The sequence below is a fragment of the Balaenoptera musculus genome, chromosome 9 (genome assembly GCF_009873245.2).
Source record: "Balaenoptera musculus isolate JJ_BM4_2016_0621 chromosome 9, mBalMus1.pri.v3, whole genome shotgun sequence".
Taxonomy (NCBI): domain Eukaryota; kingdom Metazoa; phylum Chordata; class Mammalia; order Artiodactyla; family Balaenopteridae; genus Balaenoptera; species Balaenoptera musculus.
In genome coordinates this window covers 52060611-52087292 of record NC_045793.1, presented here as the reverse complement: position 1 = coordinate 52087292, position 26682 = coordinate 52060611, and the positions used below count along the sequence as shown (strand labels likewise).

At 40.7% G+C, this 26682-nt stretch overlaps 1 protein-coding gene across 5 annotated transcripts in view; it reads right to left on the bottom strand.

Moving 5' to 3' along the window:
- OSBPL3 (oxysterol binding protein like 3) overlaps positions 1-26682 on the bottom strand; it is a 197229-nt gene that overhangs the window by 47330 nt on the left and 123217 nt on the right. For 2 of the 5 annotated variants that reach the window (XM_036862923.1, XM_036862922.1), the window contains 10 exons: positions 22867-22983; positions 22362-22415; positions 20705-20818; positions 17731-17898; positions 17023-17146; positions 15140-15243; positions 14845-14937; positions 13620-13776; positions 6041-6171; positions 2559-2666 (listed from right to left, as the gene is read on the bottom strand). In XM_036862923.1, coding sequence (XP_036718818.1) covers positions 2559-2666; positions 6041-6171; positions 13620-13776; positions 14845-14937; positions 15140-15243; positions 17023-17146; positions 17731-17898; positions 20705-20818; positions 22362-22415; positions 22867-22983 — 1170 coding nt within the window. The remainder of the gene's footprint in view (positions 1-2558; positions 2667-6040; positions 6172-13619; positions 13777-14844; positions 14938-15139; positions 15244-17022; positions 17147-17730; positions 17899-20704; positions 20819-22361; positions 22416-22866; positions 22984-26682) is intronic. The other 3 variants (XM_036862925.1, XM_036862924.1, XM_036862926.1) reach the window with 3 other exon arrangements.

Genomic DNA, 26682 nt, shown 5'->3' with positions numbered 1-26682 from the left:
ACCTGAAACTAACATGATATTGTAAATCAACTATACTTCAATTAAAAAAACAAAAAAACTAGTTGTAGAGATGGGGGAGGCTAGGTCAGGATGCATGGGACCTCCCTCTGCATTTCTTTGCACCTTCCTGTGAATTGATAAATACCACAAAATAAGAAGTTAAAAAAAAAAAAATTTGTATTTGGTATTTTTTCGTGAATTGTGTCTTTTTTCCCATTTATTTGTTGAGGACTTAAGTTGCCTGCTCTTACTCATTAATTATTTACATATTAAAGACACTACCACCTATTTAGCATTATCTAAGTCTGTCATTTTCACTGAAAATATTTTTTCCTTGTCTATTATTTGCCTTCTTATTTTTTGAAACATATCAATTTTTTTCCTTTAAAAAAAAATTCCAAATCTAGTCAACATTTCTTGTAATTTTTTCTATTGCTTCCACATTTAGGAAGTCCTCCCTACTCTAGCCATTTGTTAAACATTTAAATCAATATTTTTCCGTTTGAATTTAATTCATTAGTGATTCATTTTAGTGTGCAATGGAAAGATTTATTTATTTATTTATTTATTTTTAATTTTTTGGCTGCGAGGGCCTAAAAACAGAGCACCCTGGGCTGACCCCAGTGTGGGAACTGTCATTCCCACAGTGTTTGAGGAGCCTGTGAGCTACCGAAGGAAAGGACACTGGAGTCGAGCTTTCAGGCTCTGGGGTGGCCATTTCCATTCACTCTCTTATTTCCTGAGGGCAACAATGGCTTTTCCCTTACTGGGAAAGTCAGCCTTTCCTTTTCACACTCTGTGAAAAGCAGGATAAAACAACGGAAAACAGAAAATCACTGAAAGAGGAACTAGATCAGTGAGACAAGTGAATCATCAATTCAAGACTCTAGCAGGTTGTTTTGGAAGGTGTGAGCTCGAGGGATGTTATCACTCCTCTTCGAAGACAATGTACAGCATTTAAACCTTCAGGTGCATTACTTGTGAGATCAATTTAAAAACATGCATTTTAAAAGACCTGTGATTTTGGTTTCCTTTCCCAAATGCAAATAGCCCCAAGGGTACGCATTGAATATAAATTCACAGAACCATAAATGAAGGGTCAATTGCCATTTATCTATTTAATGGCTTGTTAAATAAACTAATGTAATTAGGTGATAATTTCAAAGGTAAGTGCTGCCTGGAAACGGGCACCAAACCCCACAGAACGCCATGGCGTTTGGCAGCAAGCCACCCTGAGTGACGGCTGGCCTCAGTGACTGAGCCCTGCTACAGCAAACCTGCAGATTCAGAGACAGCCCTCCTGGTAAGCATGTTTCTTTGCCCAGGCCTGAAATGAAGGCCCCTTTAGGTAATGTTTAGGTGCTCAGTCTTGCAGGGGGCTAAGTTTGGGTCTGGGCTAAAGGACAGATGTATATGTACAACTGATTCACTTTGCTGTACACCTGAAACTAACACAACTTTGTAAATCAACTCTAATAAAAATTTTAAAAATAAATAAGGTGATTGAAAAGATCTCTTGGGGGCAGGAAAGATGCAGAATTTCATGGTCAACCACTGACATGTATCTCAGAAGTAATAAAAGGCCCTCCAGCCCTGTGGAGAGAGGGTACCACCCTCATCAGAAGAGGGTCCCATCAGCTCAGGACACAGCCTGTGCTTCACGTGAAGGTGGATGCCTGGGCCTTTCAGTCTGATTGATTCCAGCATCTAATCTTCCCATCGCCCGACACAACAACTTTCCAAGGAGTAAAGGAATTGTGTCAGGGTTTTGTTTTCTTTGAGGACAGAAAAAGGAGGAGGACGAATTAAGATTAAACATTAGAAACTCCTTTAAAAAATTTACAATGCCCACCTCTTGTACCTGATCTTCCTTTTTTTTTTAAAATGCACTCAGTCGAATACATTTGTTAATGAAAAATTTAGCACAATGGAGGCAGGCATATAAACATAAGAGATTGCTAAAAACAATTTTGACCTTCACTACCCTTTTCTACTGATTTTTTCAAGTAATCCACTTGTATTTTTCTGAACTTTCTCATTTTAAACACAGTCAAAGAATATTTTGGATAAACATCCCAAGTCTTGAGAACAGACATTTTTAACATACTATGAACTGACCAAGACACTCAACTGTAATATTTCTCCCCCTCTGAGGGTAATCACAGGAAAGGGAGAGGGAAACAGCCACAAAGAAATAGGAGAGTGGTTCTCAGAGAGGGAGCAAAAAGAAGCTGGCTGGGAACTGGGATGCTATAGGTCGGAGAACGTGAGGTGTTTTCAGAAGTAACAGGAGAAAACATTTGTCTCTCTACAGTCCCCACTCCGGTAATATCAAGAGAAAAGGGTGATCCTTAGGAGGAAAATGGGGTAAAGAAATACCAAGGGAGGAAGAGTTCTAGGTGGAAAAAGCAGTTCAGAAATGCAGCTAGCAGCATACTTTCAAGGAAGCCTTGGGAATCCTCAGCCGCCCGTGGTGAGGGGAGGACCACTCCCAGGGGCAGCAGGGAGGCCTGCGGGGACGAGGCACGGCGACATTACCAGACGAGAACCTTACCCACCTCTGCCAGACCATCACCCGACTTGGCAGCAACTGGGAGGTCGAGGAGCAGAGACTCAGCATGGATTCTGCATAAGCGTTCTTTAAGGTCTGTGTTTTGTGCTAGGGCCTGGAACACGTTAAAAATAGTGGGGCTCTGTTAATGAATGGATGTTTCAGAAAAGCACGGCAGTGGGCCCAGTGTGGCAGAGCCCTTGGGGGCACTTCCTTGACTATTTTTCTTGAATGTTATCCAACAGGATACTCCTGAGATGCCTGGCAGATACAAGATATTAAACACTGGAAATGGAGGCCCTTCTCAAATCTCATTTCCAGGGATGGAAGTGGGGTTAGTAAGGCTTTCCTTTCGGCAGAGTAGGAAATCACAAACACCTACAGCTCTTATTACTCAAGGTTTCTCAGCCCCTCCTCCTTCCCAGCTGCCTTTAGACTCTGACTAGCTCCCTCTAAAGATTCCAAGCTTCCCTCTCTCATCTTCAATAAAAATGCTGCTCTCACCCCTTATGATTGGACATAGTTTAATGTTATTTAATTATCATACTAGTTGAATTGGATCTTAGGAAGTGTGCTGAGAAGATTTTGTGGAGGATTAATTTTACTGTTTTACAATATAGGTATTGACTGCTTTATATTCATTCTTCATGACTAAGATAGTTTATTTAAAAAAAAAAAAAAAAGAGCTTACTTACCTGGGTAAGGGCTAAGGACCAGGGCCCTGGGAAGGGGGTTGTGAGATGTGAGCTCATGTCAGCCCACCCAGATCTCTTATTTCTCCCTGGACAGGTGTGATTCCCTAGCCCATCCTCCCAACTAGGAAAGTAAAGGAAGGTGTTTCTTTCATGCTGGTATCCCCTGTGCTTCATGACCAACTGTTCTCCAAATGATCTGTTTTTAGAAAGGGACAACTTCACCTGGTTCACCCACACACACTCCCACAATCAGCTCCCCAGGTGCTTGTACAGAGATCCATCCTGTCTGTCTGTCTTCCTGACTCTCTTCTGAGAAGCTCAGAGCCTTCCCCATCCATCAGGGCCCACAGGGTCTAGCTGCTGAGAGCATAGAATGATGTCTATATTTAACCCACTGCCTGGATCTCAAACAAGAATTTTGGCTTTATATTTTAGTACTCACAGATGGAAAGGGTTATCGGGAAATTCTCAAGGGTCATTTAGGAAACACCGAGTAAACGTTGCTTAAATCACACAACTACATCTAATAACCTCTATGGGGCACTCACTTTGGCCAATATGTTGCTGGCGTCTTAGTATAAGTGGCTAGAATCCATACCACTGGCTAGAATCTCCATATGGTCTGAAAAATGTGCTATTTTAGTAGCTTCTCTTTCCTTTATAAGCCACAGGCAGAAGAAAGAAAAACACAAAGATTGCACACACAGCACAAACATATTCGTTCTGATAGCCCTGAGATAACTCTAAAGTTCTTATTTTTAAAAAACAAGTCTTGAATCTAATCAGGAATCCAAGACAAAAAGGAAAGGATCATTCCGTTTTATCTTAAGTTTCCAAAATCCTTACCATGGGTGAGGGAGAACTCCTTAGAGAAGGTAATGACTCTGGACTAGGATACCATGGCCAGGTGGGTCTCATGGCCTCTACCAGACCAGCAGATTAACAAAATGAGGCCAGACCTCCACAGGAGGAGGGCAGGGGACAGGAAGACCACAGTGAAAAGGACTTTGGGGAGCCCATCAGAGGTACCTTCTAAGTGCACTAAAGGCCAACCTACTAGGAACAATAAGAAATGCTTTTACCACTAAAAAATAAACTTAAAAAAAAAAAAAAAAAGAAAAAAACCATCCTGCTTCCCTCAAACCAAAGCAGCACCCAGTGTGTGGCTGGCTGTCCAATACAATCCAAAAGGGGTATTTCTATCTCTGGGTCTACAACATTAAGAATCTAAACATGGAGTAAATCTATGTTATTTTTTATTTCTTTCAAAGATAACATACTGGAAATATTCAACTGAGCGAATATTCCTTAAGTATCTTACAATGACAGTATGTACCACTGGTAATGTATTTACCATTAACGTTACACCAAAAGCATTGCTTTACTTTTCTCGGTAATATGATGAGTAGAAAACCTGGGTGGGTATTTTCTAGCTCTCTCACTGCCTGAATTGGCTTCTGAAAACAAAATCCTAAAATTCATCTCCCCTACCTGACCCTACATAGAAAGTTCAGTATTGCTTCAGATGGTAATTTCACATGTGTGCACACACTCTCTCTCTTTTCACAATAAGGGTTCCACATACAAGCAAAGAGTAGGAGCAAATGAGTATGTTCTTCTAAAAGTTCTCCAGCTTTTTGACAGATACAGAGATAACAGCCAGACATTGTCAGCTATTCAAAACAGAGTTCTAGGATATTGCACTTCAATGGAGTCCAGCTCTTCTGAGGAATAAACTGGAATCGATGAAAAAAAAAAGGAGAGAGAGTGAATGACAGGACGGCTTACTGAAAGACATTTGAGGCTTGGCAGTGATTTTTCTGTTGTTATGAAGGCACAATGATTGCCTGACACTCCTCATGACTCATCTCTTTGTGCCCATGGGGGGAGCATGGGAGCTGAACGTTTGTACTATCAAATCAAATCACTTTTCTGTCTTTGAAAGAGACGTGGTATAAACAGGTAGATAGGATCAATGCTGGGCAGCAGAGAAGAGTGTGAATTCAACATTTCACTCTGTTGCCTGTACCTGTCAATTTGGAAAGTCAATCTAAGCTTGTGAAGTCTTAGGTATGGAAATCTGCAAACTGTCAGACTTTGTAAGCATTAACAAACACATGTCTGTAAAACAAACATATAATGAGAGCTTCCCTGGTGGCGCAGTGGTTAAGAATCCGCCTGCCAATGCAGGGGAGACCGGTTCAAGCCCTGGTCGGTGAAGATCCCACATGCCGCAGAGCAACTAAGCCCTGTGCCACAACTGCTGAGCCTGTGCTCTAGAGCCCGCAAGCCACAACTACTGAAGCCCGTGCACCTAGAGCCCATGCTCCGCAACGAGAGAAGCCACCGCAATGGGAAGCCCGCGCACCGCAACGAAGAGTAGCCACCGCTCGCCGCAACTGGAGAGAAGCCCGCGCGCAGCAACAAAGACCCAGCGCAGCCAAAAATAAATAAGTAAATAAATAAATTTAAAACAAAAACGAAAACATATAACAAAAGCTTTACAGAAACAGAAAACTCAAGATAAATAGGAGGAAACCAAACAGAGTATCTAATGCTCAGTGAAATATTAGCAACTAAGATTTTGAGTAGGCTCAGCTTTGGTGTTTAGAATAAGCAGATCTGATGAAAGGTTAGAATGTAATTTGGATAATGTGTTTGGTTTTCTCATGAATTTTCAACACAACCTTGGAAATCATGAATTTTCAACATAACCATGGCAATGGAAAATATAAAAAGTTCAGGAGCCTGGACACACTGTCAGGCATTTCCATGACACAGACGTGTAACTTACAGATGACAGGGCGTGCTTCAGACCAAGGACCTGGGCAGAGGCGGAGACGGAGACATCCTGCTCCATCAGCTGCTTCAGTTTCTCTCTCTCCGTTAATATGGTATTAAAAGCTGACCTTAAAGTGAAGTAGACTATAAAGATATAATCATTACAAAAAGGAATAAAAGAAGAGTCATAATTAAAAACAAGATATAGAGAGATGTATTTCTTATAAAAGAACTTAGAAAAGCAACAGCCATGAACATTTTGCGTCCAGCAAATGTGTACCTATATTGACTTTAAAAAATACATCTGAAATGTAATACCAAGAGTGAACCCTAATGTAAACCATGCACTCAGGGTGATAATGATGTTTCAATGTAGGTTTATTGATGGTTAACTAATGGACCACTGTGGTGGGATGTTGATAATGGGGGAGGTTATGTATGTATGTCTGGGGGAGTGGGTATGGGAACACTATACTTCTTGTTCAATTTGCTATGAACCTAAAACTACTCTAAAGAATAAGGTCTATTAAAAATTTGAAAATCACACATATTTGTCAATTCCAAAGTCCCTATCCACTATAAAATTCCATGATTTTATGACCTGTCACCAAGATATTTTGACACTTGAAAGGACTATACTTCTCAATTATCAACATTTAGTTTTGTTTGTACCTCCAAAGACTGGAAATGTTTGAAAACAGAACTTATTGGTTGTCAGAAGGAAAATGGTAATGATGCAGAGGAGAAACTAGACAGCACCTTAACTAGGTGTCCAAAATTAATCACTAGTGAGAGTCAGATGGACTTCGTGTACCTTGGGACTTTGTGTGATATCCTGAAAAAGACACACTATTGTTTTTGTTGTACACAAGCCAGAGATAGGCCATCTGAATCTGCTCAGGAGGAAACATCAGACAACCCCAAAATGAGGACCATCCTATTTTTTCAAATTGGCCTGTATTCTTCAAAAGTGTCAATTTCATCAGAGAGAAAGACAGACTCAGGAACTGTTCCTAATTATAGGAGACTAAAGAGGCGTGATAACTAAATGCACTCTATGACCACGGACTAGAGCCTGTACTGAAGGGGAAAAGAGCTATTAAGGGATGTTATTTGGATAATTGACAACATTTGAATATGGAAGGCAGAATAGGTAAAAGTACTGTTTCAATGCTAAAATTCCTGAATTTCATAACTAAACTGTGGTTGAGTAACAGAATATCCCTATTCTTAGGAAATATACACTATAGCATAAAGGCATAAAAAAAGACATGATGTTTGATTCCTATTCTCACATGGATGAGAAAAAATAAATGCACACACATCTGCATGTATATATATATATATATATATATGTCTCTGTGTGTGTGTGTGTGTGTGTGTGTAGAAAGAAAGAGATAAATGCAGCACAATATTAAAAATGGTGAATTTGGGTAAAAGACATATGAGAGTTCTTTGTATTATTCTTGCAACTTGTCTATAAGTTTAAAATTATTTCCAAAAAGGTGTTACCTACCCTCTTCCTCGTTAGTCCTTCCAGCTGCCTGACCCAGAATTCCCCACCTCTCAACGTGGCATTCCACAATTGGTTCACTTTAGTGAGCATTCAGGTACAATGAGAGCTCAGTGTTATTAGGCACTCAGGTGCCTGAACTGAAGTTTTAAAAACCCTTATTAGGTACAGCAAAAAATTCACCAAGTTTTGATCACATAATGTACAAGTTGCCTCCTAGGGACAAGGCAACTGTCATCCGAATTACTGATCATGGAAATCACGTGTGAATATTTCCAATCTCCTTCATTCTATTTTGTTTTAGAAAGGCAGGAAGAAGGAAGAGGCTGAGACATACTTCTACTCCAATGGCCTGGCATAATACTGAACTGCCTGGCGCTGCACTTTTTGAGGTATTGTTATTCCAGAGTGGCCGATTCAGTATCACAGAAACTAAATATGCATGACTGAATTACTCCCTTCATCCCACAGCCACGCAGAGAACTGAACCTCTCTCGGTGGGCTGTCCCTAACTTGTCTGAGGTTGTGGTGTTAAGCCATAGACTTAGAGCATCTTCACAAAATCACAGGACAAATAAGTAATTTGTTTAAATGCACACACAAATTATGGTGCTTCTGTTGACAGAAGACAGGGGTAAAGGGTCAATAGGTACTGAATTTTCTAATAGTGTCTATGGAACATGCTTAGCTCTTTGATTTAAACAATTCAATTGAGCACAATAACAGAGCTACCAATAGTGTGAGTTCCCACATCAGCCCTGGATTCTTCCCAGCTCCATCACTTACTCACTGCAGGACTTCGGACAAGTATATTATGCACCTGGACCCCAGTTTCCTCACTTGTAAATAGGGATAATAATAGCATTTACTTCATAAGATCGTTATGGGGATTAAATCAGATAATGTAGGTAAAGCACTTAACCCAATGCATCGCATATAATAAATAATAAATGCTACTGCAATAATAATAGTGGTGGTGATGAAAGAAACATACGAGGCTGAAAGTGGTGATGACTGCAGTCTTTTGAAATATGGGCAGTAGTTTTAGGATACTTGAGTCTCTTGCTGGAACATCATTTATAAATAAATGCACACAGGGTAGAAGTTCTATGAATGAGAGATTGACTAGAAGCAGTGGAAGCTCTCACCCGGAAAGCAACAAGCCCTGTGGTTAACTCACTCACTGCATTTTAGGTCCTATTAGATAGGCACCCCTACCCCTTGCAACTCCACAGGATACCCATGCCCATCTGAGTGGGTCCCTGGGGAAACACCTCGTCACTGTTATTTTTTGGTAAGTTTACTTAGTATCTTACTACAATTCTTTTCTTAATTGAGGTATAACTGACATACAATATTATACTGGTTTCAGGTATACAACATAATGATTCAATACTTGTATACATTTGGAAATGATCACCACAATAAGTATAGTTAACATCTGTCACTTTACATAGTTACAAAAAAAATTTTTTTCATTGTCATGTTTATTGCTCTAAATTAAACAGATATGGCACTCACTGGCTGCCACTTTACCAAATCAATTCCCTTGGCTTTCAGATGGCCTGCAGGAAAGCAAGGCATTCAACCAAACTAGAAGATTACTATTACTATTTGTAAATGAAGATTTCTCTCACTGCAAAGATTTTCCACAGGTTGCAGGAGATGTATCCCTAAAACCTCACTTTTTTCCCTTCCAAGGCAGAATGTGAATATCCACTTCCATCTGGAGTACCCTGACCCCAGTCCTATACTAGTCCTTGCTTTCCCATCCTAAATCTGCTCACCAAATATGGTAATTTTTGCTTGTGTTACTAATAGACCACTCTCTCACAAAATCTCCTTGTAACAAGAAGCAGCAGCGTGATTTCTGTTCAGTGGAAAACAATTAATCATAGAAGATAATTACAGAATTTGAGAGGCCGAAGAGTCAGGACAACTATTTTAGGACACTTAACAAATGAGGCAACTGAGGCCCAGAGAAGTTAATCAATGAGGTGAAAGTCCCACAGCTAGTCATAACAGAGGTGGCCTAGTTGAATGCAAGTTTTCTGACTTAGCTTGTATAGAGGGTTAGCTCCAAAAAGGCTTATTATTTACAATGTTTGCTGACATATGTTTCCAGGAACTTTAGTTCCAGAGTGATAATAGCTGTCAGCAGTTTGGGGAAGAGGGAGGAGATTTTCCCTAACAACGTTGAAAATTTAAAAATCATTAAGTTAAACAAAGCTAACAGGCTTCTCTGCTGCAGGACTTCTCAGGGCCTTTAATATTTACTGCTTCTTGTGTAAATGCAATGCAGACTATAGTCAGCAGTGTTTTCCAAACATTTTAAATCATGGAATTCTTCTGTTTTTTAAAGTGTTGTATGGGCAAAGTGTTCCATGAAACACATTTTGGGATATGTAAAAGCTAATATATGTAAGGCAAATTACTTATGACTTTTAGACTTTAGTACATTTGTTCTCTGTTTGCTTATATGTATGTCAACATAGACACAAAGCCAGACACATGAACCAATGAGAATTAGTTCAGTGATACACCATAAAAATCAAATTTATAGTCTAAAATATATAACAAAGACTTTTTAGGATGGGTGTATATTAGTTGCCTACCATTTGATCCAACTTCTATGAGACAGGGAGAATTCAGATGCATTTAACAAGCTGAAGAAAAAGTAGGTAATATAAGACTATTTACAACAACAGTGGAATTCTTGCCTTGAGCTCAGCTGCTCTGAAGTCAATAGAGCAATAGATCTATTGGTCAACAGATTAGTGATGCAGTTAAGAAAGTACAATAAAAACTGTCAGTAACAAAATCAGGCTTACAAAGGAAGAAAAGTCAAGATGCTTCAAAAGTTTGAATGAAAGTGAGAAAGCAGGCAAGGTCACAGGACACAGGGAGAACCTGAGAACTGTCTTCATTTCATGAGGCCTCTGAGTTACAGCCTCTGTAAAAGGGACTCCCCGACATCTTGCAGTCTCTGCAAGTACGCTCTAAAACCACAGGAATGAAACAAAGCTTGCTGGGCTCCCTGTGGAATTCACTGTTCGCAAGCCCGGGGGGAGTGGGCTATAGTTGAATAGGTGTTCCTGGACTTTTCTCCAAGCACAAATCTTGACCTAGTCTAGGTATGCGGCAGCCCTGCAGCCAGCTGGTTTTCACAAAGCCCGAAAGGCAGAACATCTGGCTGAGGCCCGTTATAAACCTTGCACAAGGTCAGGCCCTCTGCAGGAGGACAGGATCAGGGGATCAACTCAATATAGCAAACTCTGTCCTTCTGAGCAAGCAGCTTCTTCAAGGCAGGTAAAATCAGGATAGTTCCCTTCTGCAGGGAGGCACTATCGTCTCATTTTTAAAAAGACAGTGCATATTATTAAAAAGTAATGGCACTGTATAGGAATTTCCTCCCACAAAACCTAAAATGAAACAACCTAATTACAAGTGGGTACCTTTAATACTAGAGAACCACACTGGGGTGTGTGAAGATCTTTAAAGGGGTGGGGCAGGTAATTCTTCCCATTTTACAGATGAGTTGTACTGCCAAACATGGACAAGGTTCTAACGGTCACTTGGACAAGAGTTGGAGCTAAGAATCTGTAAAGAGAATACAATGGTTTCCTCATAACCAACGTGTTTTATGTTAAGTCTGTAGGGTTAGGGAAAAGAGCCAAAGGAATCAGTGATGTAAAGGAAGTAAAATGCAGGGTGACGAGAGAAGAGCAAAATAGGAAATGTCTTCTTTCCTCCCACTTCAAGTACTGCCCTCCCATTTAAAAATTTTTAACTCATTTTCTCCTTTAAAAAATGATAAATCTATGATACTTTTTTTAAAAAAGCAGAATAAGTACTCCTAGTCTCCATCACTAAAATGCTGGTATGTATCCTCTCAGACTTTTTTAATATGTCTATATATGCCAGATTTATATAGTTTATTTTTTCCCAAAAAAAAATGGGATCATACCTTATATTTTTTGCTCAATATGTTGTGTCAATCTTCCAATACCTATAAAAATAAAAATAACCCTGGCTACCCCATCTGTAAGGGCAGTGAGACACCAGGTGGGGAGCACAGACTCTGGGGTCAGGCAGGTTAGGATTCAAGTCTCAGGTTGGCTACTTTCTACCATGTGACCCTCACGAAGTTCTCTGGCTTCTCTAAGCCTCAGGTTTCTTACGCGTGCACAGATAAGAGGTTACAGTCATATGTACTCTGCGGGTTGCTGCTAGAATTCAATGAAATACTGCATGTTAAGTGCTTATTAGCAAATACCTGATATGACACTGTGTTCGATATAAGGCAGATATTATTATTGTAGCTGTTGAGTATTCTAGTATATGATTACATTGCATTTTAAAAATCCAATCCCTCTACTGTCAGGCATTTAGGTTATTTCTAATTTTTTTTTTAAACTTTCTATTGTGAAATTTTTATAGACTCACAGGAAGTTACAAGAACAGTACAGAGAAGCCCTGGGTGCCCTACATCCAGTTTCCCATGGTGGTAACATCTTACATAACTTTGGTACAACATCAAACCTGGGAAATTAACATTGGTATAACCTACAGCTCTTATTCAGATTTCACCGGTTTGACAGGCTCTCACTTGTGAATATGTGTACACGTATGGTGGTCAATGCAATTTCATTGTATGTCTAGATTCGTGGACCCACCACTAGAATCAGGATATAGAGCTTTCCATCACTACCCAGATTCCTTTTACTACCCCTTTATAATCATACTTTCCCTCCTCCTTGTCCCTGACCCCTGGCAACCACTAATCATTTCTCCATCTCTATGCTTGTATCACTACAAAAGTGTTAATAAGTTCAATCATACACTATGACAACTTTTGAGATTGGCTGTTTTAGGTCAATATGATGCCCTTGAGATCCCCTCCACTGTGGCGTGTATCCACAGTTCATTCCTTTTTACTGCTGAGTAGTGTTCCACCACATGGATGCACCACCTTTTGTTTAACCATTCATCTGTTGAAGGACATTTGGGTTGTTCCAGTCTTTGGCTGATACAAATAAAACTGCTCTGAACAGTTGTGTATAGGATTTTGTGTGGACTTAAGTTTACATTTCTCTGGGATAAATGCCCAGGAATGTGAATGTTGGGTTGTATGGTAAGTACATGTTTGGTTTTATATAAAGCTGCCAAACTCTTGTCCAGAGTGAGTGTACCATCTTGCATTGTCACCAGCAATGGAAGAGAGATCCAGTTTCTCTGGATCCTTACCAGCTGTCAGTTTTTTAAAAAATTTTAGCTATTCTAATAGGTGCATTGTAATGTCTCACCATGCTTTTTTTTTTTTTTTAAATTAATTAATTAATTAATTTATGGCTGTGTTGGGTCTTCGCTTCTGTGCGAGGGCTTTCTCTAGTTGTGGCAAGCGGGGACCACTCTTCATCGCGGTGCGCAGGCCTCTCACTATCGTGGCCTCTCTTGTTGCGGAGCACAGGCTCCAGATGTGCAGGCTCAGTAACTGTGGCTCACGGGCCCAATTGCTCCGCGGCATGCGGGATCTTCCCAGACCAGGGCTCGAACCCGTGTCTCCTGCATTGGCAGGCAGACCCTCAACCACTGCGCCACCAGGGAAGCCCCTCACCATGCTTTTGATTTGCATTTTCCTAATGATGTTGAAAATCTATTTCTAATTTTTGATATGATAAACAATGCTATGATGGATATCTTTGGATAATTTTTAAATTAATTGCTATGAATGAATTCTTCAATGTGGAATTGCTGGATAGGCAGACTTTTTAAAAAGTTGAAACATGATGTCACATGCCCTCCAGAGAAGTACCAATTTACACTCTCATCTGCAGCATATAAATTGCTCAGCCTTTAAAGTATACTTAAGGCTCTCACCTTCTCCCCTACAGAGTTAAAAAGAAACTTCTTGCCAATACACTCTGTACTACCAGGGAAATAAAATAAAAATTAGATTGCCCGAAATCCTAATAGAGCAGAAAACGAACCAAGATTACCCTCTCCAAGGACATCCCACATTCAGACAAACATTTAACATTTTCATCAAACACATTAGGAAGAAAGAAAACTCATTTACCTTTATGGGCAATATGACACAGATCTTCTTGCATTTTAGAAAACTCTGATGAGGTTTCAGAGCCATTGGAATAATTTTTTTCTTCTCCAAAATCTAGTGTTGACAAATTAGGATTGGAGGAATGCAGTCTTACTGGGCCAGAAAAAGGTTTTGGGACCTGAAGTGACACCAAAGGGAGATATTTCTTTTTAGATACGAATCGCTTAGAATATTTACTTGTTTCTAGGACTGGAAAGTACTAAGAAGAAGAACATTCTATAGAAAAGTCTTTCTATTGAGTGATAACATATGAAAACTCAGGAAAACACTTGTCACAGAAACTTTCACTGGCTTCTTGCAAAATAAAAATGGGTGAGAAATCACATTTTCCTTTGGAGGTGATCACAGCATTAAAGCTACAGGTTGAAAATGACAACTAAAGCAGCCGGACTGTTTCTCGTTTATATTCATTTCCTTCCTCCTGGCAATAATCACCCAGGATCTAGGTTGCTAATAGTTAATGGGGTAGATTTAAAAATGTTTTCTTTACTTGCACCTGGTGCTTCTACGAAACAAACCTCCTTCTCACATGTTTATACACAAATCACTCTTTGCTTTCAAAGTATTTAAGTTCAACCCATAAAGTGCTGTGAACCAGAGTTATTAATATATAAGAGTATAACAGTTTCTGTAAGTTTCTGATTTATTTTGACCCTGACAATGTTGCAATTTAATATGCAATGGCTGAGCTGCAAATCGTAGCTTCTGGCTTAGCCGCGCATTGGGAAAAGTCAGCGGCTAGTGTTATGCAGTCAACTTCTGATGGGGGATTGGAAGGTTGGAGACAAGAGGCAAGAGAGAGTCTGTACAATGTCCTGCTCCCAGAGACTCCAGCCAGTGGGCTCAGAGGGATGGTGAGTCCACTGAGTTGCAGCAGAAGAGGTGAGTCAGAGCACATGACCACAGCAGCCACAAATCAAGGCACACACCGAAGCAGCGAAGAGAGCAGGCAGGCTAAGCATTAAAGAAGGGGAAACCAAAACCCTTTACCCAATATTCATTACATGCTTATTCTAGTATTCAGAAAATCTTCCAGAAAATCTAAGTGACTGAATTCCTCTCTCTGCACAGGGTATTTGAGAGAATAACTACAGAATAGTCACTTGTCTATTCTTCTCTTTGAGTTCAAGGAGTCCCCAGCATGTGTCCATGAGGAAACCAGCATGTGGAGGGAAGCAAGGGTTACCTGCAGCGTTCCTTTAGCGTCTTTGCCAACAGCTCTGGACCGCCATCTCCTATGTGATCTTTTTTCCTTTTTGGGACTTTCAAAAGCTCCACCCTTTGTTTCAAAACAGGAAAGAGAGCACAGACAGTAAGGTCTACCAAACCAATAGGGAAAGACACACACCAAAGCGACCACCTCCATCCCCTTGAATCTGGCTGAAGCAACCAACAAGACAACGTCCCTGTTAGTGAAAGGCTGGGAGGAGAGAGGAAAGCGGAAGAGTGCCAGAATGAAACAGAAGCGGGATCTGGCTAACCTGGATGACGTTGATAGCCGGAGCCGAATATGTCCGATGCAGGACGTCCATACTTTGCAGGAGCTGGCTCATCTCCACCAGGCAGGCTTGACAGTGTGCCAGGTCTGTGGGAGAAAAGCAAGAGGAGGAGTCAAACACACTTATCTTGCATTCAAGCTTCCCTATGCTAGTGCCAGCTACTTTTCTCATTTATCTCTATTTGCTTTTTACATCTTACAAGGATAGGAAACTTCACTTCCCTTCTTACAAGAGAGGCAGTAGACCACTGTGGTTAAGGGCAAACATCTGGAGAACCACGTTGCCGCAGTTTGAATGTGCTTAACGAACTGTGAATCTTGGGCAAATTACATAACTTCTCTGTGTCTCAGTTTCCTCATCTGGAAAACGGGGGTAATTATATACCTATCTCACAGGATAGTTGAGTTAAAAATGAGTTGATAAATGCAGAGTACTTTTAGAGTACCCAGCGTATGGTAAGCACTAAATCAATCAGTCTTCGTCATCACCATCATTGTTACTTCTAATCTTTCAGGAACAGGCTGTCACTATCCGACTGTAAGGACCCAACACAAGTTAAATGAATGAAATTAAAATGAAGGGTGTACTGGTCTCTAAGGATAACGTTGTCAATCATGGACCTGCAAGAGGACCATGATGGTCCTCTGCAGATTGACCTGAGAGGACCTACGAGCTTCCTCAGTCCAGTTCCTGGGTCACTAACTCAAAAGCTAGTCCTCAATGTGCTGTGCACCGGATGACGGTGGCTGTGTCTTCTGAGAAATCAAGGTCCAAAAGCCTAAAGACGGCGGCTCTCAAACTTTGGTATCATCAGAATCACCTGGAGAACTTGTTATATCAGATTGCTGGGCTCCACCCCCAAGTTTCTGATTTAGTCTATCTGAGTTGAAGCTGAGAATTCATATTTCTAATAGGTTCCCAGGCCAGGCCAATGCTGCTGGTCCAGGGAAAACACTTCAGGGAGTACTGTCCCAAAATGTCACTCAGTGAAGCTCATATTTATTGGGACGGCAACACTTATATGGCTCCAGGTGTGATAATATCTGCCGTCACCAGGCAAAAATGCAATTTTCAGGCATCTTTCTCTGATAGTGGTTCTCAATTGTGGCTACACTTTAAAAATCAACTGGTGAAATTTTTTAAATCACCTATGTCCAAGTCCCATCCCCAGGCAATTAAATTAGAACACCCCCAATCCCACTGGTGACTTTATTTTTTTTAGTTCCTTGGGTGATTCTTAGCTAATTAAGGTTGCGAACACAGAGCTTCCATACGATAAGCGTTCTCAACCCTGGCTCCTTATCAGAATCACTTGAGGAACTGTGGGAAAACTAGTGATGCCAGGGCCCCATCCCACACTAATTTAAAAAGATTCTTTGGGACAGGGGCCTGGGCATGCGTATCCTGCATTTTAAAAGCTCTCTTGGCAATTCTAATGTGCAGCCAGGGTAGAGAACACCTGTTTGGTGGGGATCTCCATTTGGTTCACCCACTCACCTCTGGAACAGTGATTTAAATTCTTGGATGTGCATCAGAAGCATTTTTGGCACTTAAAAAAATATAACGAACTGTGCAGACCCCATCCCTGGATTCTGTGATTTCGTAGGCCATATGGAAATCAGGCATCAGTGCTTAAAGAACAGAAAAGGAAACCTGTCTGCACGCACACCCAGGGGAAGACATAAAACTCTAAAGGAAAGTGCCTTTTGTTGATCACGAGTGCAGACTTCATAAGCAAAATATGACAGGGGATGTAGACCAGTGAAGGGGGAGGATACAAATTCATCTGGGGCCTGAATACCAAACCAGTGTAATCTGAGAGCAGAGGTTTGACAGAAAGAAGCAGAGGTTTCGAGTCACTCTACCTTTAGAGCATTTTTCCATGTCCTCTGAAGACTGTAACCATAATGGAACTCGAGTCTCACCACCACAAGAAAATGATAAATTGCTTCCGGTTTGAAACGAATTCTGCTTTGATATACTGCTACGCTGTTCCACAGATGACAAAAGCACATTACAAATGAAAACAGAGCTCGGTGGGAACACTTTAGGGTAAAGGATAATCAAGTGGGCTCGTAGCTAATGAAAGCCATCTGCCCATAGTAAGGAAGAAGCTTCTAGCAAAGCACTCCGCTGGAGACCCTGAGACCTCCAGCTATTACCCGCGTGGCCACACCATGCTATGGGCCCCTGATTTCTCCTCCTGTCAAATGATAACCACACTGAAATGATGACACAAATGTTGGGAAAGATTTTGCAATTCTGTATGACTGTAAGTGTACCTCTTGCATGTTACAACCAGAAAGCCAACTGAAGTCAAACTGGTCAAGAGAAAGCTGGAGCTTTCAGGGATATTAAATCCCTCCGTACATGCTGTTCTCCAGTTACACTCTCAGCATTAATAGATGCCCTTCTGGCCCTCGTTCTGACTGAGTGGCCACACAGACTAATGAAATCCCAGCTCAAGCTTACCCTGCTCCTCCCTACAAATCCTTCCTTCCTCAGACACAGCCCCCGAAAGCAGACTCCCGCCGCACAAGCCACCTTCCTTCAGATTATCGGCAAATCATTACCTTCTTACTCGAAATGGTGTCCAAGACCCCAGAACCAGAGTCTGTGACAGTAGATCCTGGGAAAAAGTGATTAACTTCGTGTGGAAACATGGCGATTTCATTCTGACGATACATTCTGTGGTGGCGAAGTTTGGATACCCACTCATCAAAGACTTCCTCTGACTTTACCTAGATTATGTTGGGTTGAAAGGAGACGAGAATGTCAATCACTCTAAGGAACAATTAGTCATCACACTGAGGTCACTCCTAGCACCTCTTCATGCTGTCATGTGTAGAAATGTGGAAATACCAGTTTATTGACTTCATTTACATTTCTGTAGTCTATGGAACAAGCTGGAGAAGGAGATGGAGAGTAAAAATGGTCTTCATAAACTCTACATTTAGGCATTCTATGAAAGATTCCAATTGTTATGTTATTATTAGGAAATATTAAAGAACAAATAAGCTGAAATTTATATTTATCCATCTCTTAAAGCAGTTCCAAGTTCTCTTATCCCAGTTTCTCCTAACCCTACTGAAAATATTAGCACCATTTAAAAAAAAAACTCTTTTATAATTCAGACTTTTCAGATCAATCTTCTCTGAACTGGAATGAATTCCAGTAAATTCTTCCTAAAATATTTAATCTTGTTAATCTTCTCGGACAAAGAATATGTTGCTGAGGAATATATGTTAATGAATGTGAAGGTTACTTAAAAGAACATTTCTCCCACTCTTAGAAAACAAAAATCTGAAAAAGTTTTATCAGTGATTTCCAGGATTTTTCAAACACACATACACAAACTTTTAGCCATTCTCTCCAGGAGTGACTATCAATGTATAATTTCTATGAAGAGTAAAGTTTGTATCTAGTAACTTTTATTATAAAGTATTTCAAATGTACATAAAAGTACTAAAAAGAATATAACAAGCACCTATGCACCATAGATATTTCTTAATAGTCAATATTTGTGTGTGTATGATGGTATATTAATATTTTCAAAATGAAAAATGATATCTATATACGAGAACACAGAGACTCATGAAGTGGCAATTTAAAAGACCCCAAAAGGATGTTAACTTCCAAGAAGAAAAATCCAGGTCAATCCAGTTAAAATCTTTACTAATGCTGCTACTGAGAGCAAGGATGTGGAAATAAATGTCAGCAACATCCTTCATTTAGCAAGTGTTCGGTTGGCGTTTATGTCTGTTATGTTGAGTCTGTCATACAGAGTGAAGTAAGTCAGAAAGAGAAAAACAAATACCGTATGCTAACACATATATATGGAATCTAAGAAAAAAAAAAAGGTCATGAAGAACCTAGGGGTAAGACGGGAATAAAGACACAGACCTACGAGAGAATGGACTTGAGGATATGGGGAGGGGGAAGGGTAAGTTGGGACAAAGTGAGAGTGGCATGCACATATATACACTACCAAATGTAAAATAGATAGCTAGTGGGAAGCAGCTGCATAGCACAGGGAGATCAGCTGAATGCTTTGTGACCACCTAGAGGGGTGGGATAGGGAGGGTGGGAGGGAGGGAGACGCAAGAGGGAAGAGATATGGGAACATATGTATATGTATAACTGATTCACTTTGTTATAGAGCAGAAACTAACACACCATTGTAAAGCAATTATACTCCAATAAAGATGTTAAAAAAAAAAAAAAAGAAGTACACACAAGACTTAAAACCCCTCCAGGTGCTACTGGATGTGTCGTTTACAGGTAGAAGCAACACCAACAGACTCACATCTATTTGTCTCCTTTAAATTATGTTCTTGAAATGTACTTCATTTCCCAGATGTTGTTAACTGACTGCCCAGGACAGTCAAATCCGTACTATTCCCCAAGCCTAAGCCCCTATGCCTGTGGCTGTAGGTAATTGCATACAGCAGGGCTTCTCACCCTCGGCACATCGACAGGGTGGGCTGGAGACGTCTTTGCCGTGGGGGCAATCAAGCCCATGTATGTGCTAAGCATGTATTTGCCCAAGTACCACGACGAGCTATGGGGAGGACAGGGACACATTAAGATGGGGAGTTCATAATCTCATGCTTTTATTTTCCCAAAGCACAGCCCCCATTCCCAATATTCCAAGTAATTTGTCCAAGTAAGAAAAGACTCAACATTTTCTCAATTAATTTCTAACACTCGGGTACCACCTAATAGTTATATGTAATACATAAACGTATTGAGTTTACTGTGGGTCAGGCATTACATCAAGTTTTCTACATGCAGCCCTACAAGATGAGCACTGGAACTCCCACTGTCGGGGTGGGAGGGCGGTGAGATAACTGAGACTTTCAGAGATTAAATAATTTGTCAAAGGCTGAAAGCTAGTAAGTAGCGGCAGTCAAGATCTGAACCAGATCTGTATCTCCAAAGCTCTTGATTCATGCTTTTAACTATCTATACCACCTGCAGGAGAAGGGGCAGAAGAGGGTAGTTAAGCAGCTTTCAGAGATACTATTTGGAGACCCATCCTTTAGAGGAAAAATTTTGGACATCATTGTGGTATGAGAATTTTAATGGAATCCCTATAAAATTAGTCAAAGTTATAAGATGGGGCCTCTCAGACTAAAGATCATATTTTACTTCAGGAAACATTTTAACCTATGGTAAATGGTTCTTCACTAAAGATGGTACTGCCTGGGGGTAGAGGGGGTTTGTATTTGGAAACATGAAGTTTTTTGGTTTTTGTTTTTTTGCTACTGATGTCACAATCACAAGGGAGGGGGGGATTTAGGGGATAAGAGACAAGGAGGCTAAACGTTCAGCAGCGGAAGAGACAGTCCTACACAACGAAGAACTGTCCCATCCAGATATCAATAGATATATCCTTAGAAATACTTTCATAATGAAGATCTTCTACATGTTGGCTGGATGTTTTGAAATTCAAAAGGCATCACCAATGGTACTATAACTGACAATCCCTTCACAACATAAAGGAACTCTGTGCAACAGGAGACAGCATCTGGGAAGCAGTGTCACCTTCAGGTGGTAAATGTGCTCCTCGGTGTCCAGATCTATGCACTTTGACGACTTCTTCACAGACATCACCGAGAGCCCGACATCAATGCAGCCATGCAGCTTCTCTCTCTCTATCTGCAGAGGCACAAAGGGGGCCCCTTGAGAACCACGGTGTTAAAAACCATCGGAACATCTTTAACACTCTTTCCCTCTACCCACCCCCTTCCACACCCACTAACAGTAAACACAATAACTACACTTCTCCAGTACTTAGCGTGAACTAGCACGGAGCTCAGTGCTATACACACATCATCCTATTTAACCTGTGAGGGAGGAAACATCTCCCCTTTTACAGACGGGAGACTGAATTACAGAGGGTTAATTAAGTAACAAGCAGTTTGCACATTGCTAAGTGAGGAAGCAGGAAGGTGAGGAAACTAGAAAGTTAGCCCCATGACTCCTATGACAGTGAATTCACCTGTTAACTTCACCGCCTCCTGCAGAAATAGTTTCCGGTGTCTAAATTCATTTGGAAGTGACTTAAAAAGAGGAGTAAGTTTGTTTTCTACATCTGTGACTCCATTTGTTTGGTAAATAGGTTCATTTGTACCATTTTTTAGATTTCACATATAAGCGATATCATATGATAGTTGTCTTTGTCTGACTTACTTCACTCAATATGACATTCTCTAGGTCCATCCATGTAGCTGCAAATAGCATTATTTCATTCTTTTTGATGGCTGAGTAATGTGGTTACCAAAGGGGAAGGGGGGGATAAATTGGGAGACTGGGATTGACATATACACACTACTATATAAAATAGATAACTAATAAGAACCTACTGTATAGCACAGGAAACTCTACTCAATACTCTGTAATGACCTGTATGGGAATGGAATCTAAAAAAGAGTGGATATATGTGTAACTGATTCACTTTGCTGTACAGCAGAAACTAACACAACATTATAAATCAATTATAATCCAATAAAAATTAATTTAAAAATTTCTTTAAAAGCTGAAGAAACCAAAAAAAAATTTAAAAATAAAAATAAAAAGAGGAGTAAGGAAGCTAATACAGGCCACTGTGGGTCAGGCACTACGGCATGTTTCTGCATTCGCCCCAACAAGGTGAGCGCCGTGAGAGAGGCGAAGAGAGGAAGACGGGAGGAGAGAAGTGCTGGGTGAGAGAGGAACCCCTACAAGGGCAGGACCAGCAGTCATTCCGAGTCCTCAAGGGCTGTCTGCCTGGTGTCCACACACAGGGGAACCTCCCGTCACCTCCACCAAGGGCCTTCTCCAGTAAACCCCTCAGTCCCCATAACAGTGGGAGGGACATGCTCTCTGTTTCGTTCCTGTTACCTCACTGTGAAGAGGTCTCCCCCACCCAGAGAACCCCACAGCACAACCCTAAGACCAGAACCCATGCCTGGATACCCAGTAGGGTGTTGACAGGGGCTCCTGCACCTCTACTTGGTGGGTGAACTGAGCCCACCCAGAACCCAGAGCAGCGACAGTGGGCAGCAGGCACCTCTGTTCCCTGAGAGGGAACCGCCACCCCTCCCTGATTTCCAGTTTAGGGAAATGTAATTCCCAAATATGCACAATCTCATCCATGAGCTGACAACCACTAGGCCTTTAGAATTCTTCAACAGCATACTGGATTAACAAGACGACTTACATCACTTTGGTTCTTGGCATATTTCAAGATTCCTTTGTCCAGATAGAAGAATCTCTGTGGGGAATAAAGAAGAATTCATTAAGACATTCCCGGGACTTCCCTGGTGGTGCAGTGGTTAAGAATCCGCCTGCCAATGCAGGGGACACGGTTTTGATCCCTGGTCTGGGGAGATCCCACATGCCGCGGAGCAACTAAGCCCGTGCGCCACAACTACTGAAGCCCGCGAGCCTAGAGCCCGTGCTCCGCAACAAGAGAAGCCACTGCAATGAGAAGCCCGTGCACCGCAACAAAGAGTAGCCCTCGCTTGCCGCAACTAGAGAAAGCCCGTGCGAAGCAACAAAGCCCCAACGCAGCCAAAAAGAAATTTAAAAAAAAAGACATTCCATTTAAACATCCTTCTCTTGGTCTCCATGCTCAACTTCAAATTAAATATAAGTGCCTAAGAACCGGGTCCTGAGTGGGGAGTGTAGGTGCAAACGAAGGTGCGTCCCAGGCCAGTTCTTACCTTGTGCCAGCCTTTCAAGGGCCATTTCCTTTTTTTCAGCAAAAATCCTTTCTGAATTGGTGGCTCCTGGGTGTAATTCATCTCTCCCCTCAGTCCTTCCACCACTTCCCAGCTGTCCTGTTCCAACAAAAGAGTTCAGGCTCAATGGCTATCTTTAAAAAAAATAGTAATGTTAAGAAGCACTCAATCCCATCAGTAAATCCATCCAAGATGATGAGATTGGCTGGGTGTGTGGGGGAGAAGAAATTCAAATTTAATTTATGTACAGTTCTTTGACTTTACAGATTTAATGCTATAATTTAGTGGCATCAAATATTTTGTTGTTGTTGTTTTTGAAAAGCTCTCTCTCAGAAGGGAATGTCTCTGTCTTTTTTGGTGCTTGAACCTTGACAACCACAGCTAAAGGTAAAGACTTTCCTGTAAGTTCTATTTTTGTTCCCTTTGACATCATCAGTAATTTTCACTCACCACTAGACTTCAGTCTGAATTTGAACCCAAAGCTACAGACATCAGGATGGAGGCTGGGCAGGAGGGGTAGGGGTGGCTGGGAAAATTGGCTGAAAAGTGTGAGATTGCATGCAAGTTGGTAAACACAACACATTGGTCGAAATGATGATTTAGTCACGCTACCTCCAAATTCTAGGTATTTAAATGTTGGAAATCTTGAAGCATCAAAAAGGTGGTTCTGCAACAAGTATTTTCATCCTCTTTCCCCAGAAGTTTTGTTTTCTCCTCTTTTGTTTCACAAACTTTGGTGGGGGGAGGGTGCAATTATTGCTCTACTAAGCTGTTTGCAATTTTGAGGTACAAGTAGTTATTACTATAAATCTTCCACTGTTAGCTATTTTGGGTTATTTCAAGTAATTGACTAGAAAAGAATTTTAAAAGGAATACTAAAGAAAAACACTAAAAATTTACTTTTTAAATGCTTGAAAATGCACATACCATTGCAAAATTACCCCCGGATAGACCAAAACTGGCAACACTTCAGTGGTTTTTATTATTATTATTTTTACATTTTTTGTTGGGATATAACATACATGAAATGCGCAAATCTTAAGACTGTAACTTGAAGAATTTATATACCTATACCTACCATCCAGATCAGAGAGAAAACATTTCCAACACAGGATAAATAAGTTTTGACAAACATGTCTTTCCCCTCCTCAGGTTTACTGAGATATTACTGGCAAATAACATACATAAGTTTAAGATGTACAATGTGATGATTTGATACACCTCTATTCCCTCACAGAATATACTATTTTTTTCTGTGTGATGATAACATTTAAGATCTACTCTCTTACCAGCTTTCAAGTATATAACATTGTTAATTATAGTCACCATGCTATACGTTAGATCCCCAGAGCTTATTCATCTTACAGCTGGGAATTTGTACCATTCGACCAACATCTCTCCATTTCCCCCACCTTCTGCCCCTGGTAGCCACCATTCTACTCTCTCCTATGAGTTTGGCTTCTTTAGATTCTGAATATAAGTGAGAACATACAGTATTTATCTTTCTCTGTCTGATTTGTTTCACTTAGCATAATATCCTCAAGATCCATCCATGTTGTCACAAAAGGCAGGATTTCTTTTTTTATGGCTGAATAATATTCCATTGTGTATATGTATATATATGGAATATATGGAATCTTACATTTCCAGGGGATACATATACATCTTACATTTTCTTTATCCATTCACCCATCCAATGGGCACTTAGATTGTTTCCATGTTGTGGCTATTGTAGATAATGCTACAGTGAAAACTGGGGTGCGGATATCTCAAGAGACAAACATGTCATCTGGGCCAAATTTCATGTTGAATAACTTGCTCTTAGTCAAATCTCCAGCCTGCAGTAAGTGGTACAGGCAGAGGCCAGAGGGGCTGGGAGATGGACCTTAATAACCTGGGAGCACAAGCAATTAGACCCAAGTCCCAGGAAACAGACAGCCTAACGGGGAGGGCATGGAACCCAGCGAATCCTGGGTGCTCTGACGCGGTGTCTGTGTTGTCCTCAAGTTCAATACATGGAAAACACCTGGTAGCAAGACGATTTTCCTACCTTAGTGGCTGAACGCTTTGTATAACCATCCTGACAGATCTGCCTTATGTCTGATTGCACCTTACTCTCAACAAGGCTTAAGGTACATCCCGGAGTTTTCAAACATAGCACACTGGTTGAAATCTGGAGTTGTAAAAGTTGAATTCTTCAATGGAAAAACCAAAGCTTAGATTCAGCTCTTAAATTAGAGGACTTTTTCAAAAAGGTAAAAATGTCAAATGAGATTCTTTGTAACAGTTATTACCAATTATTCAGTCACTTAATTACATCCAGACAATAAATGGAGAATGCATAATATTAAGGGATGGGAAGCCACACACACACAAAAATTCTGCTCACATTTATTTCAGCTCAAAAAAACCAGTCCTCAAAAAGTGTCTTGCTTGTCAAGACTTTAACAAATCGTTAAAATCATCAAGTTAAAAATTTCACCTCCTCCAGGAAGCCTTCTTCACAGGAAAGTACTATTTCATCCCTAGAGACTCCATCAGTATTTCACCTCACCTTCTGCTTATGATTGTATATGTGAGGTTTTATCATCCCTGGACTGGATAATAGACTCCTTGAGGCTCTAAAGTGTCTGTTCACTTCTGATTTCCTCAATGTGCCTAACCTGTTATCCTGTGAATAGTATGCATCTGATTAACACATGGATAAACTTGGTCCTGGAATAAGGCTGCAAACAGATTTATGTTCTTGGAATATCATTCACTGGCTTGCATTTGAAGTATGCCCAATATCTTTGGGCTAAATGACTATTTACAAATCAAATACAGCACATTCACACTTGTGAAAGAAGGTGTATGTGTGTTATCACTGTTAAATGAAAACCTAAGTCTCGAAATCTTCTAAAAAGTACTCTAAGAAAATCAAGCCCTTTTGATTTGTTTAAGACTCCCAAGCAAAAGGCAAGAGGCAGAGTGCTAATACTAGACCATAGTGCACATCTGCTGAAGACATTCAATTGTGCAAAATGCAAATGCCAAGAGGGATTAGATGTTATTGCATACTTTACAAAACTGAAAAACAAATGGAATGAGATCACACCTATAGTTTAAAGGATAACAAGGCTTAAACTTCAAAAATGTTTCAAGGATTCATGTTAGAACTAGATTTCTCCTGAACTCTTGAGACACAGTATGTGCCTACCAATGAGCCAATGTGGAGGGCAGGGGATTAGACTGGGTTTCTTGGCTCTTAAGGTAAATAAGTCAAACAGGGTTTGAACTTATTACTACAAAATATCATCTTTTTTCCCTCACTTTATCTTCTCTCTGGGCTCAGAACTTGAAACTCTTACGAGGTTGGAAGAGCCAGATTTGAAGAATTTAAGAAAGTGAAGGCTCTCCTTGACTGAGGAAGAAAGCACTGCAGCCAACTCCTTTTCTGGCTCAACATCCAAATCCTCTCCCTCCCAACTTCCTTATCTGTCACCGTCCTTGAGTCATGAGGCTGAAACCTAAGAGCCAGCATCCAGCCAGTGGTTCTCAGTGGGTACTCTTCTCTCAGGCTGTGAAACCTTGGGGGCACTTTTAGTTGTCACAGTGATGGGGTTGGGGGTTGGTCTCTGGCATCTAATGGCTGGGGACCAGGAATGTTAGATGTCCTGAAATGTCTCAGTCTTGCACAATAAAGAAGTTGTCCCATATCCGCATGATTTTCCAAAGTGCCAAGAGACATTTTCATAGGTGAAACCCGTTTATAATTATTCGAGCACAGAACTTAACTCTGTTTCATGTACTTACCAA